We start from the raw sequence: 16,607 nt of genomic DNA on the forward strand, positions 1-16,607 counted from the left end.
TCGGTTCTCGATCGAACATTGTTCGGTACTCGAGTCCAAAGACTCGCAGACGTCGTCGCGACGTTTTGCGCGACGTCCGCTGTTTGAGAACGTATACTTTTCAGCGCGTGACATCAACGGATTCTATTAGTCACGGAGCAGGCGTGCGCGGTTAATTGTCTGGGATCTGCCGGCGAGGAAATGATCGTTCCCAGAACGGCTATGAAGTGGCAGTGCCTAATGCTATATACTTCCTAAGAAATGCACTTAATGCGCTTAACGAGAAACGTGTCGCGAGATTCTTGTCGTGACATTGCCGCCTTTATGTAGCCTAAACCGCGCGAGTTTATGCTTATTCCTCGTAAGAAAGTTGCATTACTCCTATATATTTCAATATGTGCGTTTCCGTCCATGAGAAAATTTGTTGACGTACGTCGAGTGTCTCTTTCCATAATCTTTGAAATTTTTTACGAAAACTTCAAATATCATGATGTTTAAACTATATAAATATATAAAATATATATATTTTGAATTATAAAAAAGGTATTAAATTAATATCTATATCACAATATTAGACGCCGAAGAAAATACATTTTCTGAATTACACATATTTAAAATTACCTGTTGATGTAAACTCAGATAATTTAAATAATGAGCTCTTCGTCAAGCTGACATTCCTATATGAGAGAACAAAGACTCGCCACCGAGAGTCATAGATATTTCTGTGCAATTAACAGATCCGCTCGTGAATCGGACAAAATCTGTGTCGCGAAATGCTTTCAGGATCTCATTATGTCGCGCTGCTATTCATTAGGGCGGATCAATTATGTCTGAGAAAATCGCCGTTGTCGCGTCTTGTCGGCTGCTCTACTTAAGTAAGAACGTTATGAGCGCAGTGTCACTCGTAAACGAAATGAGCAAAACTGGAAGATATCCTTGAAGCGTGCGGCGAAGGCGAGTCGCCACTTCACGCTCGATGCATAGTCAATCGTCGAGATTTTAATGTGAATTTGAATCAGAAGTATCCCACGAGCGTAGAACGAAATTAGTTTTCAGCTCAAGCCTCAAGCATCGTGATAATTTTATATTCGTTTCAGCGAGAGTCATCTGATAAAAATTCAAGAGTTTCATCATTTCAAGCGAACTAAAATTGTTTATTAACAGAATAAATCGATGCTCCGCGCCCATAGATTGTGCAAACTTAACTGGTCAAATTGCTACTGGCATAATTATTTAAATCCGCGCGAATTGATACCGTGGGATTCGATTAAATCTACTGGTTATATTCATCCTATAAACGATTATGCTGCACATAATACGCATGGGGATCGATGTAATCGATCAACATTGTCGTCGGTCGTTGGGCGTGCCACTTCCTCCGATTATATTTAAATTATCACGTGATTATGATGAGGGAGAATGCAACTTGAAGATGCATTTATTGTTGGGAACTTAATACGTAATCTCGCGTAATCAAATCCTGACTTGCACAACTTTAAATCGTTTGGAATATAAATTGCCTGTTGCTTCAGAATCTTGAGTGAAAAATATATATTTTTAAATATAACATTCGTCTATGCATGTTTGATTCCTAAAATCTATAAATGGAAGATCAAGTGTGTATTATCCTGTATAAAAATAGCGCACATTTAGTCACAAAAATATGTTTCCCCGTCGTTAAGAAAAAAAAAAAAAAAAAAGAGAGAGTATCGTCATATTTCCAGTTTACCTTCGTAAAAGTGTACTTTTCTGGGCGGTCGATGCTCGTGAACGGGGAGGTCGTGAGGGCCGAGGTTCTCCCTCGACAATGAGCTCACCAGGATTCCCCTCAAGGTCGCGAGGGTGCTGCTGGGAATTTCTCTATTCATTTTGCCGGCTCCCATATCATCAGGGCCTTACGCCATCAACACATGTACTTGTGATCCAGATGGAGACGACGAGCAATCCTCGTCTGGCATGATGTTTATGGCGTTACATTCTAACGACACTATTCGCATTCAGGAACGTAAACTTGATTGTCTCGGGAAAGACACGAGAGTTACTTCAACGAAACGCGTATCCAGTTCTATCTGGCTGCCACAAAATCCATCAATTGTTCAAAGTTATTATACGTTTTTATTTACGGCCGATAATTAGAACACGAACGACTAATTGTAAGTAAAAAAACTTAGTCTGTGTTGCGAATATATCGTCGAAATATGAATATCTCACCTAAATAAAATATGTAAAAAGATTTAACTAATGTTCGCGTAATTGCCTACTGTCCTTTTCCTTCAATTTAGTTTTTTGTCCGCTCTAACGTCTTTGTACAGATAGAATTTTAATTGAGATAATTATTTTTAAATATTGATGGAATTTTTTTAATACGCTTTCAGTACACAAATCGAGTTTTCTGTTAGCAATGTAGCGATCGACCATTATTGTAGTGTGTCACGTGTCGTCGCCGTGACACGATATTTCAATCGACCGAGAAAAAAAATAATGCGACACATGACGTATCGAGACCGTGACTACCATTTTTTTAGAGCGGCCTGTTTCGCGATTAAGTGCGATCATGTATTACGTCAACGGTTGAATTTAATCTGGCGTTCAGTGGAAGATAACCTGCTCTGAAATATGTTTAAAGGTCGGGATTATCGACGAAGGCCGATACTCGCGTCGAATTCAGTTTGCACGACAATTAAAATCGATAAATTCCAATCTGATGATGCATAAACTTCACAACAATGAATATTCCTTTATTATGCATAAATACGTACGATTTACGATATTTATTTAGTTAATGAACAAATATATCCAGGAAAGATCCATAACAAATTCGTTTAAATAGTTCCTAGAAATATTCAAAAGAATTCAAAAGTGTAAAAATTATTTTATTCAAGATATTCGATATTTCAATTTGAATTCTGATGCGAGATTTCTGAATACAAATTATCGATAATTCTTTTCATTAATATTCGGATCAGATATCAAAGAGGAAATATAATTTTGTTAGCATTTTAGATTTATAATTTTTATTTTACTTCAAGATACTAAAAATGTTTTGAATGCACATTGTTAATCAGTTCTTTTTCAATTTACGCTTGGATTAAATGTCACTGCACAAAGATAAACTTGTCGAGATATTTTGTCAATATCCCAGTCACTATCTCTCCGTGAATAGAATCTCCATTCGATTTGCATGCAGATTAAAAATTGTAGTGAAAAACTAACTTTTTTCTGGAGGATTTCTTGCGTGCAACCTGAATTCGCGAGTTATGTTATTTCTCCGCATGACATTTTTATGTAATTACGTAATAACGAACTCTCGATTGCGTGTGCTGTAGGCGATGATTGCAGAGCCCAATCAGTTCAGGTTAACCGGTTAGAAAAATTTAATTAACACTACGCTTTAAAAAAAACCATCGGATCGTGTTGGTTTTAAACAGTCCAAACACTCGTTTTCCGCGAGGCGCGACCTCGCATATTTAGAAATCCCCACAGTACACTTTTCCCTTTTCCGCCAGTGATCGCGCACTCCGCGGTGGCACGCAATACACCGCGGCACGCGGTTGCATTCCAAGCTGCATGCATACGATGCACTCGATATAACAAAGCACGCGCGCACTCTCACTTGGCACACTCAAGATTCTGGCGATTTCACCGCGAAATTGCGCGCGTCACATTAGTATAAGACTCGAAGAGCTGGATCTTGCAGTCTTTTCTTTCCAAGTATTTTGTGAAAAATTAATTTTCGCTTTTTTTTTTCTTATTTATCTCGGATTCAAGGACGTACCGTGTGATTCAGTCACGAATTTGCACATATTTTACGAAATATGTACATACATCGTATTCGTTACGTTACTGCGTATTAGCTAACAAGCGTGAACGTCTCCGTCCAACGTGCTCGAGTATGTGACTGACTCGTTGGAAGAGCCACAGGTCTCTCCTTAGCGCGAGTATGGTCTTTCGGTCTCTTTCTCTCTTTCCGCTCTCGCACTCCTTTTCTTTCCCACTCGCGATGTTTCTCACTCGACAGGTACCACGCGGATAGGTGTATTACCTTCGGTAAGGTGGTTCGGCACTGCCGTTTGTCGCTCGACTCGCCGTCGGCCAAGAGTGGGGACAGAAAACACCTGTATCTTTTATACTGGCCGATGCACATCTTACGGAATAAGTGTCATGCAACGAGGAACAGTCACGAAGCAAATCGCATAACAACTGAGATAAAATATGAAATAGCGTCTTGAATTTTATTTAAATATTATTCTATTTTCTCTGTTAAAGAATATCAAAGTGTCTCGGTTATTATCTGGATATACGATTTATTTTGTAATAACTAAAGATATTACTTAGGAATATTTCATTTGAAAAAAAAAATAAATAAATAAATCAATATAATAAAGCATAATCTCATAGAATTATTGTAAAGTACGATGCGTCTGGAAAAGGAACTTTCTCTACTCATGTAGATAAGCTAACACACACACAAGTAGAGTCTTTATGTAAATACTGTGGCTATTTATCAGTTATTTTTAGGTATAATGTGAAAGAAGTATAGATATATATTATCTGTATCTTTACCCAATATTATTGTGGTATACAGGGCTTCTAGTGTCCGTATAATATTGAAAATACAACTAAAAATTCATAATAAACGTAATAAATACGAATTAAACTAATAGAGTAATATTTGAGAATAGAAATTGATGATTTATATTGATGGTATATGTAAGAGAGAAACTTCTATTATTAACTATTTTTTAATAGTAATAATAATAAAATCATAAGAAACGGTAGCGAAAAGACTTTCACACCTAATTTGGATTCGCTTAAGAATATAATGCAACTATAAACGATCCTTCACTTTCACCGGGCTCTATTAATAAGGATTATAATAATCAGATTTTTAATGAGCTCTCTGAAAATATTTATAAATTATTGCATTAATACTTATTAAATTAAAAATTTTGTATTGAAAATCACACAATGAAGATTGATTAAGAATCAACTGACAGTTCGTCGACTGCCCGCTTATGGCTATGTCGGAGTTTCACTCACGGACAAGCACATACAAGCATATACGGAGTATATAAACGGCAATCGAGAATGACGAAAACAGCCTTAAAAGGCGACACTAACAGACGTTTTCTTCAACCATTACGAGCGTTAACGTGATAAATAAATTATTTTAATTTATTGTGAGATTTCCTATGCATTATAACTAATCATTCTCAATTTGTTTCGATTAATTCTATCCTTTTACAGAGAGAAATTATAATCTTTAATTGGTTTTCTATTCCAATAAATTATTTAAATGCATGTTTGTTCACAAACACTTTTTTGATTAAATAAGGATCTATTAATTTTTTTAATTGCAGAAAAATCTTAGATATATTTCCAAAGGTAATATCAGTTATTAAAAAATTAAGGAACTGTATTTATTTAAAACAACATTTCGATTTTGCAACATGCTGAGATCTTTGTAATCGCAATTGAAAAACGGCGTCTCTAAATTCATCCTCAAACCAATAGCTGTTCATAATTGATCTAATAAAAATTTATGAGTTAATTTCATATATAAATCGTCGCAAACTTTTCTAATAAATAAACATACACAAGACAACAAATTTATTTTCATCTAAAAAATTTGATTAAGTTATTTTACAAAATTTTTACTACTTCATAAAATTATTGATTGTTTTATTTTTATTCATATTTTGTTTACTACAGACATATTTGTTTTTAGACATGGCTACAATACACATACTGTGAAACTGATCTGTGGGAAAGTAAACATTGTACGAATTGCTATACGAACGAAAGAGATAAAATCAAATTTGTCTGTGATAGATTGTCTCGAACATGTACGCATTGTTTGTATGAACATTTTGTGCGATAACGATTCGAAAATTAAACACGGATCAATGTGGAGTGCGTTCGACAATTTGTCAATAGGAAGAAATGTTTTTATCGAATCAACTGTATACTTTACGGTATAGAAATAAGGCAACAATAATATTTCTTTCTTCACAGTAACTCTTCTTGGGAGAGGCGTCGGAGCGTAGCAGTCGTAAATCATCCATAAAGTCGAATCGACTGTAAGTAACGACCCTGATCACGAACTCCTGGCTATGTCGTGTCCGCAAAATACGTGGAGAACCACTTGGCCATATTCTCAAATCTTATGTCGCCAGCAGAATACATTTAGTTTATTCTCTTTTCATATTATATATAAATTATACTTTAAGGATATAATATCGCTCGGCTTGTAATTTATTAAAATAAAAAAACACATTCTTATATTTGTGTACGATAAAGATATATAATTCAGAGATTTACATGTATCAATGTAAGAAAGCACGCATTTCTCCATTGCATTTCAAGGAAATTATTATATGATTCGTGTGCGACGCGTGCATCTAATATACGCTTGGCGAACAAATCTGCATCGATAATGCAACACACTTGCATGCTGCGACGGTAACAACCGTGAACAGTTGTGCCCGGAGAAAGCGAGGAAGTGTGCCCGTAATCTTTCGCGAAGTTTAAAAAACTCGCAAGAGCGAGAGAGAAAGAGAAAGAGAGAGAGAGCCGTCTCTAAAATAGCTTGCGATTTCTTCTTCGACCAATCTCGCGCCGCGACTTCCTCGTCCGCCTTCGTATTCCGCGAGCGTTTTGCACAATTGCTGGAAAACCGCAAGACGGTGACTCAGTAAGTTTTGTCGCGACAAGAATAGGAGTATTGTGCGGAAAGGAAGAAGAAACTGTTTGCGTTCGCGTGAATGGCCGTTCGATGAATGGAAAATTTGATCAACCTTCTTTCGAGCACGCCAGGAAGACTCGGTTTGTAAGCTAAATCCGGCATGCCGTTCTAAATTCGACATGGTGTGTTGTAGGTGCCAAGCATCAAAGATTTACGCGAGTAAATCAAATGCTGACAATGAGTAGTCCGAGCTTCATATAAGATTCCGAACGTGGTGCGCGAAGCGGAAAGAGTAAATGTAATTTGGTGTATTCGCGTTCTACTGCCGCGTTTTTTTTTCTTTCCTTTTTTTTTTCTTTTGCGCATCATCGATGCCATGCACAATTTGTCGTTGTTCTCTGCGACTTGTATCGATCAAGCATAACCTCACGATTACGTATCAACATTGTAATGCGAGCTATCAAGGTGTCGGCTGACTGATTTACATCGTAGATTGCGCGCCAACGATAGAGCAGGCAGCTTGCTTACGCAAGAGATTTGTCTCGGCTTGACACCATCTCGCGCCGCGCGATTTATGCGTCATGCAACGCCGGTATTCTCATCGCGACGCGGCGGTCTTTCTCGGCTGGGCGACCTTGCAATGCCGTAGCGCGATGCAACCAACGTGCATAGCGTCACGGACATTAAAGCGACGTCGCTACTCGCCTGAATATCAGACTTAATTGCTGTCACTAATGACAACAGAATATTTTAGTACAATCTAGAAAGACTTTACTAATTGTCATGACATAACGTGGTTTAAAGCCATTTTTATAATTTAACAACATTGTGAAAATCTCAAAAATGCTAGTATGTAAAATATTTTTATTATAGTAAATATATGAGTAGAGTACATACAGAAAATTGGATGAAACGTTGCGGAAAATATCAAAGATGAATTTACGGAAATTGTCTGACAATTTTTACGATGCAAAAGAATTATAGATCGCGTATGTAAAAAAATTATGCTATATTTATTATATAATATTTTTATTTCATTTTTAGAATTACATTTAAAAAATATATTTTTTAATTCAACATGTGTATTATAAAATGTGTGAAACTTTTTCATGAGCGAGATATAAGAAAAAGAAAACAATTTACTTTTTATGAGTATATATAAAATAAATTTATTATACTTTTATAAAAATTTGTTCTATAAAAGTTGATCTCCATTTATTCATAAATGTAAAATAAAAATTAAAATATATAAAATATATTCAGTAAAATATTAAAATTAACTAATTTATATAAAATATATAAAATCATTATTTTTATATGTTAATATGTCGAAATAATTCTATTTTTCTTGAACTATAATCTCTTTGCGTGCACATAAGATGTATATATATGGATTATTAGTAAAGTCATGAATTTAAAATCTTAAATAATCGGATCAGTTGCAACACTAATCGCGTTAAGACTGAATCCGACGGCACAAGTCGCGAACTGAATTTAAATCGGAACCGTATATAGAACATAAATTGAGTTCGTACAATTCATTATGGGGTATGTGCCGATTTCTAAAGTAGATGCATATCTTGATGCCGCGGCTTAATAATTGGCCTGATAGACTTCCAAGGGTATAGACGGTGTAAAATCATCCGAGTAATTAGCAGCGATGCCGCGGAAAATAACGGTTTACATCCAGGCTGGGTGTGAACTTTGCGAAATCTATCAGCGCCTAGCAAATCCGTAGAACAGCCATTAGGAAGTTTCCTGTTCCGACGCGAAACTTTGATGGCAAATCTTTAATCCTTCTCGTTTTCATAGCTTATATATAGAAGAATGCATTTTAAATTCTAATTCGAGGCTGTTTTTATCTCGCAAACTGGAGAACAGATCGTTTTAAAACGCGAGAAAAGAACAAGATTGTCCTTTTTCTCTTAAAATTCATTCCTTTGTTCCTCTGGACGAAATTATGGCGCAATAATGCGAGGAAATATCCTTTTAACTACTTATTAACTTTTAAACGAGCGCGTTTTAAAGCAGATATGTACAATATAATCCTTCGAATATATCTAAATTTTCATATAAAACATTATATTATATAAAAAAAATATTAATACATAATTTCTATCTCAAAAATAAAAAAATGCTTATTTATTATGAACATTTTGTTTTAAAATTTACTTCTTTGAAAGAGAGAAAGAGAGAGTTTAAGCCTACAGTATGCAACTAGGAAACTAATCCATTTAAGAATTAAGTATCTTCCGTGCAATCCTGTTTTTCAATTTATATAAGTTTAAAGTTCTCCTTCAGCAGTATGAAACTACGAAATTATTAAACCTTTGCAAGAAATACTGCTTAAAAAGAGGAATACTATTAATCATAAAATATATTAAAAAGGTGTTTAAGAGAAAGAGAGACCACAAAGTCTTTTTTACATGAAATATTCAGAACGCGCGTTTTTCTTAATAAAAAGTAAATTGCATGTAGCATAGGTTGATTAAAATTTAATTATAAAACAAGTTTATCTTAAGAGAAAAGGTGACTAGAACGTTCTGATTAAAAGGTGGTATTATAAAAATCCAGTACTTAAATCGAGATTGGTAAGTAATGAAATAATAAAAATAAATGGAAGTTTTTGCACGTCAAGTACAAGTCGCAAGGCGAACACGTGCGCTTCTAAGATGTTTCTAAAGATTTTTCAATAAGTCATGTACAATCGCTGAATGTGAAACAGAACAGGAGGGACGCTTTTAATACGTGCTGTGAAATACGTGACGATATTCGAGCAATCATAATTTTTTTTGTTTATTAATGACGAAAACATTTTACGAGAACATTTCTTAAAATGTCAGTTATATGAATCATACTTTTATGAGAGTTTATATAGTCATTTTTCTACTTTCTAAATGATAAAATGATAAGAACGTGATAAGAATGGCAGACAAAGATTACGAAATCAAAGTAGCGATCTGTCAGCAGTTATAGATCGGTTATCTAAGGCTATCTCTTTCGAGAAGATAAAGACGCAACAGGAAATTCACGTAAAAGAAACAGAAAGCATAAGTGGAAACATAACAATCAAGATCGGTGCGCAAGCATTCAATTTAACAGAACTCGATGATGTTGGGTTGTACGCGTCATGCATCGAGGATGCAACGGCACATATGCAATTGCATCTCGGAGCAGTGCGTCGGACGTTACGGTCCTCAAACAGCGAAAACGGTAAAGTGTTTTACATGACTGAAAGACCGATAAAGTGCCCCCTCGTTTCTTTTATCGGTTTCCAACGAGCGTGCCGTTTCAAGTACTATGAAAATATCCGCGATAAAAACATCTATTTCTCACTTTTACACAAAGAACAGGATGAAAATACTGTAACTAATTTAGGAAAAAATAATTCACATGAAAAAAGTCGTAAGTACCACATGTGAATATTTCATTAAAAAACTTCTTCATGTTTTCGAATGATATCAAATAAAAAGAAATTCTTTCTCTAAAAATTTCTTTCTAATCTCAAGTACTTATCTCAAGTTTTCGAACAGAATTGATCTCTTGTACGTCATCTGTATATCATCCTTTTTCTCAAATCCCGGCATCTCATTATTACGGTCGACGATTGCATTCGCATTATAATGTTACATGTTCAAATATACTTTCTACCAGTAATGCAATTTTATGCGAATGTAAACTCGTTCCGTTTGATTCCTCCGTGCCTTTTGCATTGCCGTTATTGACCGTAAAAATTGAGCGACCAGTTCTTAAATCGTCGAAAAATGTATTCTACGAAATGCATTATATCAACTAAAGACTGATATATAGCTGGTAATTCGGCAATAACGTGGAAAAAGTGACTCGCCGTCAGTCACCGCGTATCGCAAACGCGCCAATATTTATCGGTAACTATGCCACGGGTGTATAATTATAAATTTTTTTAAATCAGTATAAATACTACATTCAATCCACGGTAAAAATCCAATAAAGCAACTCGATTACGATCTGTCAATCTGCAACTGATAGAAATTCATTCCGTCGACTTTTTCAACAATCATTCGGAATGAAAATATTTAGCAAATAAAAAATTTAAAATTCTTTTATTTGCTAAAAATATTTCATTTATAAATGCAACTTTTTTTTTTTTTTTTTTTTTTTTTTTTAAGTAACTTTAGCATGAGAGAAAAAAATATAATTTTACAATATTCTGTCACAATCTTACAAATAAAATAAAAAATATAAATTTATCAATAATAAAATGTTTATTTCACGTAAAACAATTATTTTAGTAATTTTCTGATAAGTTAATATAAAAATTTCATCTTTAACTGCGTAAAAAGTCTGATACTTTCGTTATTCGAACACTCGAGAAAGCACTAAACCGCAACCATTCACATGATCCTAATTCGCGAGAAATCCCACGTAGCTGGAATCAATCCAACCGTTCGTCTTTCATAAAACACACTATCCGGCAAAGCGTACAGTACAGCTCGTATAATACGGATGAGAAAAAGATTGCGAATTCGAAAGATATCAGATTAACGGCTGAAAAGTAAGAGGCGTCGAGTCACGGGTTCTCACGTTTATACGTCAATGATCTCAGTAGCTCGATACTGAAACCAAAAACTGGTTTTCATATAAAAATTTTGCATAGTTGATTACACTTGTACATTTTGACATTAGAGTCCATACACCATACACTGATTATACAATGATACTACAGACTAACAATAAGCACAAGAAGACATCATTATTGATTTTAAATTTTATCTCATTAAAAAGAATTGGAGGGAGAAAAAATTACCGAATCCGAATTTATTTGTGCACAATACATACAAAAACAAATGTAATTCTTTAATTTAAACATTAATTAATTAAACTCCAATTATTAGAGAATCTTACTTTAATGCGCGTTATAAAATAATTATAAATGAAAATACATTATAAAATACAATACGTTATTTCAGAAACATTAGAGATAGAGTCCGATAAACGTGACACAACAATTGCACGTTTTGTGGACGGGTCTTTTTTGTGAAAATGGGCCTTAAAGAGGCGGGGAAACGTAGCGAACACATGTCTCCGGGCAAGGCCGTCCACACGGTTTGCACGAACCGGTGCATGGCGACCGCAGAGAAATACAGAGCGAACAAACCGACGACTGGAAACGTTCGAGATACCGTGGGTGAGAAACATGGAACTCGCCGCCCACACGATGGAAACCATCGAGACAATAAAGGATACAGCAGGAAGCTAATTTCGAACTCTGCATCAGTCGATGCGATGTAATAAATGTGAAAAAACAAAAAGCTGAATCTCTGTGAATAGTTCAGATAAAGAAAAAATATAACTCAAGATTCGAGAAGTCCAAGATACAAGAGGATTAACGAGAATGTAAATTGAATCCTATTAATTAATACTAGATTAATGAAACGTGTCCTGAAATGTTCTTAATGTAGTCGTATCGACATGTAAGGTAACTTTCTCCGAAACCTGCTTCGTTTATTGAAAATTCATTAATAATCCCTCCCGCTTTCGAGTCGATCGATGACGAAATGGTCGCCTGCGCACGATGAAATAAAACACGTAAGACTTGATCGACGCGCAGCGATGTAAACATTGTAAAGGGGGTCAGGTTCTCTTCGACGTAGGCTGTTCGACATCTGTGTAATTCGCGCTGATTATTATTATCCACATTCCGTATCTATCTAGGTGCCTGTTTCTTTCTAAGGCATGACAATCTAATTTCCTCTCAGAGATCACGAATCGAGCAAACCGGATTTTCGAAAACTTAAAGGAGAGCAGTTACGAAACTTGAAAAATTTAATTACTTAAAAAGTAAGACACGTGTTGTAAGCAACACAACTTCCAGTAATGACATAACTCGAAAAATTGCAATTTTTAATTAATGTCACATTCGGAGTAAAAAAAATGTAGTCAATATCATATCTCCGAATATATGCATATATTCTATCTATATGTATGTAATATAAGTATATATTTCCATTGTTAAATCTCATATATTAATTTATCCCAAGAATCATAACTTTCATTTATCGTAAGACTATAATTTTTTGTAAATATTTAATTTACGTAAAGTTACAAATTTTTAGTCTATAATAGAATTAATAGAAGTAAACAAATATTTTCAAAAATAAACGTCGAAAACAAATAAATAAATAAAATATATGTTACGTCTTTGAAGAAATTGTATTGTTTCCATTTCGTTGTCGATATTTGTTAGAATTGCGACGAGCGATGAGAGAAAAGTATACGATGACATAACTAAAAGAAAAGTATTTATATATTGCATGATATAAAGGCAATACACGTAAATGTTCTTGCGGAAATTAATTCTCATGTACAGCTGGTAAATGAATTATTTCTTCAATGAAACGCGCATGAATTTACTGCATAAATTCCAGAAATTAAAAGCACGTCTCATACAAGTAAGTGCGTCGAGGAATATAGATCTTTATTAAGACGAAATAAGGTTTATTATTTGTTTCGTAACTATCGGTGTGGGCTTGGTCCGTAATAAGCTTACCTAGGAATAATAGTCGATGCAGCTGCACGAGAAATGTATTTTGCTTGAACTAAGAACACTTATCCCGCAATTTATTGCATCGTTCGAACAAAAATCGCATGAATTTTTCATAGACATTTTTTTAAAATTATGATCATTAGACTTTGAATATCTTATAAGGAATCTAAGAAAATAGGATAAAATAAAAATAATAGCAAATTGATGCTAAAATTTTATGCTTAAAATTGATAAGCATTATACGGACGCTTAAACGACGGAAATCTTATAGTTGTGCAAATTTATGATTTTTGCCATATAAAAGGCGGCATGACTCCCCGGATATATTATGAGAGGCTTTCGTAGATGCTATCAGTCTCGTAAATTATAGTCGAACTTTATGTGAGGGTAACACGATTTTTTTTATAATAATAATACACTCGTGACAGCAATGGATTTTTTTTAACGTTCTATATTAATTTTAGATTATAATATTATTTTCTATTTTTTTTCTTTTATATATATATATATATATAATCTGAGTTATTATTTTACATATACTAATAATTTACGTAGAGACAGGTTAGGCACATACTGTTGCGTCATATATTTCCGTCGATCCGAGCTGTCTCGTTAAGAATCGCGCAATGTCTGGATAGGATTTTAAAGTTGGCGTACCGCGAGCAGAACCGTGGAAATTATTGTGGAAGTTACGAGACACCGTCACGAGGTGTTGCTCGTGGACATTTGTGCTGCAAGAGATAAAAAGCCTCGTTAACGGCCGTAACGCGTTCGTTCGTTGTAACGCGCGCACAGTTACGCGTCCCTTTTTCACGTCATCCATTTATCTCTAACTCGCCAAAGGCATCGATCGATCAGCTGGCCGGCGAAAAGTGCAGTTGAACGTTTTTAGCGTTGCACGCTCTCGTCCGCTAACTAAAAGCAAATTAGCAAACTTACGCTTTAATTAGAGTTTTCAGCGATTCTTCAAATTATAAAGAGAGAAAGAATTTGAAAAATAAAATCACCTGTAAAAATCACCATATTAAATAATATTAAATTCTGCCGAATTCTGAAAACGCGGAAGAAGAAAATTGAATTATTCGGGATCTCTCTTGCGATATCGCATCTGCGCCATTAATTAGTTTAACAATCGATAACACCACACAAAAAGCATCCGTTCATAGCAGAACGTTCTCATAGACGTTTAGGATATAATGCAGCATTCTTCTGATTTTCCTTATATCTTTTTCAGAGTTCGCAAGCAAATTATCACGTGAGAAATCGTTTGCTTGTATCGTTCAGAAATTGTCACAATTGCATCCGTATTGTAGAATGTATCTGCACCCATACACATATTTTATATGTAGGTATATCAGTTAGATCAAGATCATTTGGCGTATCTGTAATGGAATCGTACCTTTGCCAAAAGCCCTTGGAATAATAAAGATTCTTTCGCCTCTGCAGCTTCCTACTTTCTTTAATATTTAATTTGAATATCTAAGGTAAATTCGACTTTAAATTGCATGAGAATGGTTAGAATGGTTTTTTTTACAAAAATTGACGAACCGTTTCAAAATCATTCTATTTATACAGACAATTTCAGAAGAATTTTAATAATCAACGAAAACTATGATAATAATATTGCGGAAAATAGTCGATTCAAGCCTCTAGGTATAATTCAAGAAACAAAAAAGTCTTCGCAGCGTTCCGTAATATCTTCTTTCGTGCTCGTATGCATAATCGATCGACGTTTCTTTGCATTCCGCCGACCGGAATAACGACCGAAATAACGATAGAGAAAGAGAAGTGGAGGGACGAGATCGGAAAATCAGAATGGAATTTATATTTTCGAGGCAATTCATCAGATGCGCAGCGAGATAGCGTTGCCTTCTTATCGATATCGATATTTGAAATGAAATTACTTTCATATTGTGGAATATCAATGATGACGATGACGAAGACAACGGAAAGGAAGAATTTAAAATGAGTCGATTAACTCTGAATTTGCAAGATGTCGTTACACATGCGTACAGATTGTGTCTCGTCGAGTCACAAACGAGATCGTTACAATAATTACCGAAGCTTGTTGAGCTTTGATGAGTTTCACGAGGAAATTCTCCGTCGCAAATTGAGTCTGAGAGAAGAGGAAATGATATTTCGACATAAGTTAGTCGATTCGCTCAAGAACTAGGCCAACTTCAGAAGAATAACCTTGCCTTCCACGCGTGATAACAGCTAAGCGCTGTGTCTGACAATATAATTGATTCATCCTCTCTTTTCTTTATTACCGCTCTCCGATTGCAGATCCTAACATCGTAATATTCTGACTCTGCTATTTCTATAAGGGACAAATCCTTTGACCTCCTGTACAAACCCTTGCAACGAGCGCGATGCAGTTGCTGGCGCAAGAAGTGACGTAGGGGCCACCAGGTGATGGAGCTCGAGTAATACCTCAGTTGAAATGTAGGTCAGAGCCTCTCGTCCGTGCGTGCGGCTCAAATCAGAAAAATCTTGGTCGCGATCAACCTTTTGTTTTTCGCTCCGTTGCCTTTCAGAGAAAATGAACAATGTTGTATGCATTATAAAACAATGGTTATTTTTATTTCGTTGTCGCTTGACCGTCAATGTTGTACCGCGTTGTTGCTTATTTATATAACAATGCAAGTTCTCTTATATAATAGCGGCGAAGAATCAACAAGAGATCGAATCGATAAAATTTTGGAAAAAAAATTATCTATATATATATATGTTACATGATCTTACTATATAATTAATAATTACAAAATATATGCTCTCTCTATATATAAATCCAACTTTAATTATGTAATTAAATAATAAAAAAATCATCATTAAAATATCAGGTACCTAACAATATCAGTAGTACCAGAAAAATTTAACGAGAAAAAAGTTCGCGTGGTAAAGCTTACTTTGACACATATATAATTTTAACATCATTAAGGTTTAAATATATGTATGGCACTTGAGCAATCTGTTAATGAGATGAAATTAAAAGCAAAAAGCGATAGGAATTAATTTTTTAAAATAATTATTCTAATTTTTTAAAACACATTTGGTAAAAACAAAACTGATAAAAACGAAATTAAAGCGCAAGAGCAAAGAGTTGAACCTTCAAAGTGAATTCTCGACTCGTAAAAGAAACGCAAGACTTTTTAGACATTGAGCTTTAAATTGCTCGATGCTGTAGATTATGCTTAATTATTAGTGGGAGGAATTACACAACGTTCAATGTGATGCACTTCCACGAACGTTATATATTCCCATGCGTATTGTTATCTTTCTTTGATATTGCAATATCACTTCCGCATAATATTGTTAATTAATTACAGTGGACATAGAAAACTGCAATGACAAATCATGATGTATGAGAGAGCAAATACGTACTTTATTAACAAACACAAAGTAAAGAAAATATAA

General features: G+C 34.7%; 1 protein-coding gene across 26 annotated transcripts in view; it reads right to left on the minus strand.

The window, feature by feature from the left end:
* LOC140664850 (uncharacterized) overlaps positions 1-16,607 on the minus strand; it is a 149,533-nt gene that overhangs the window by 59,374 nt on the left and 73,552 nt on the right. The window contains exons 1-2 of one of the 26 annotated variants that reach the window (XM_072890387.1): positions 3,285-3,889; positions 1,709-2,190 (exon numbers count right to left, since the gene is read on the minus strand). The exons of 20 other annotated variants lie outside the window; for them this stretch is intronic. In XM_072890387.1, the coding sequence (XP_072746488.1) occupies positions 1,709-1,862 (154 nt within the window). In that variant the 5' untranslated portion in view covers positions 1,863-2,190; positions 3,285-3,889. Of the gene's footprint in view, positions 1-1,708; positions 2,754-3,284; positions 3,890-16,607 lie in introns of those variants that run through there. 5 more of the 26 variants (XM_072890386.1, XM_072890400.1, XM_072890390.1 and 2 more) reach the window with 5 other exon arrangements.

This window comes from Anoplolepis gracilipes, chromosome 4 (assembly GCF_047496725.1).
Source record: "Anoplolepis gracilipes chromosome 4, ASM4749672v1, whole genome shotgun sequence".
Lineage (NCBI taxonomy): Eukaryota > Metazoa > Arthropoda > Insecta > Hymenoptera > Formicidae > Anoplolepis > Anoplolepis gracilipes.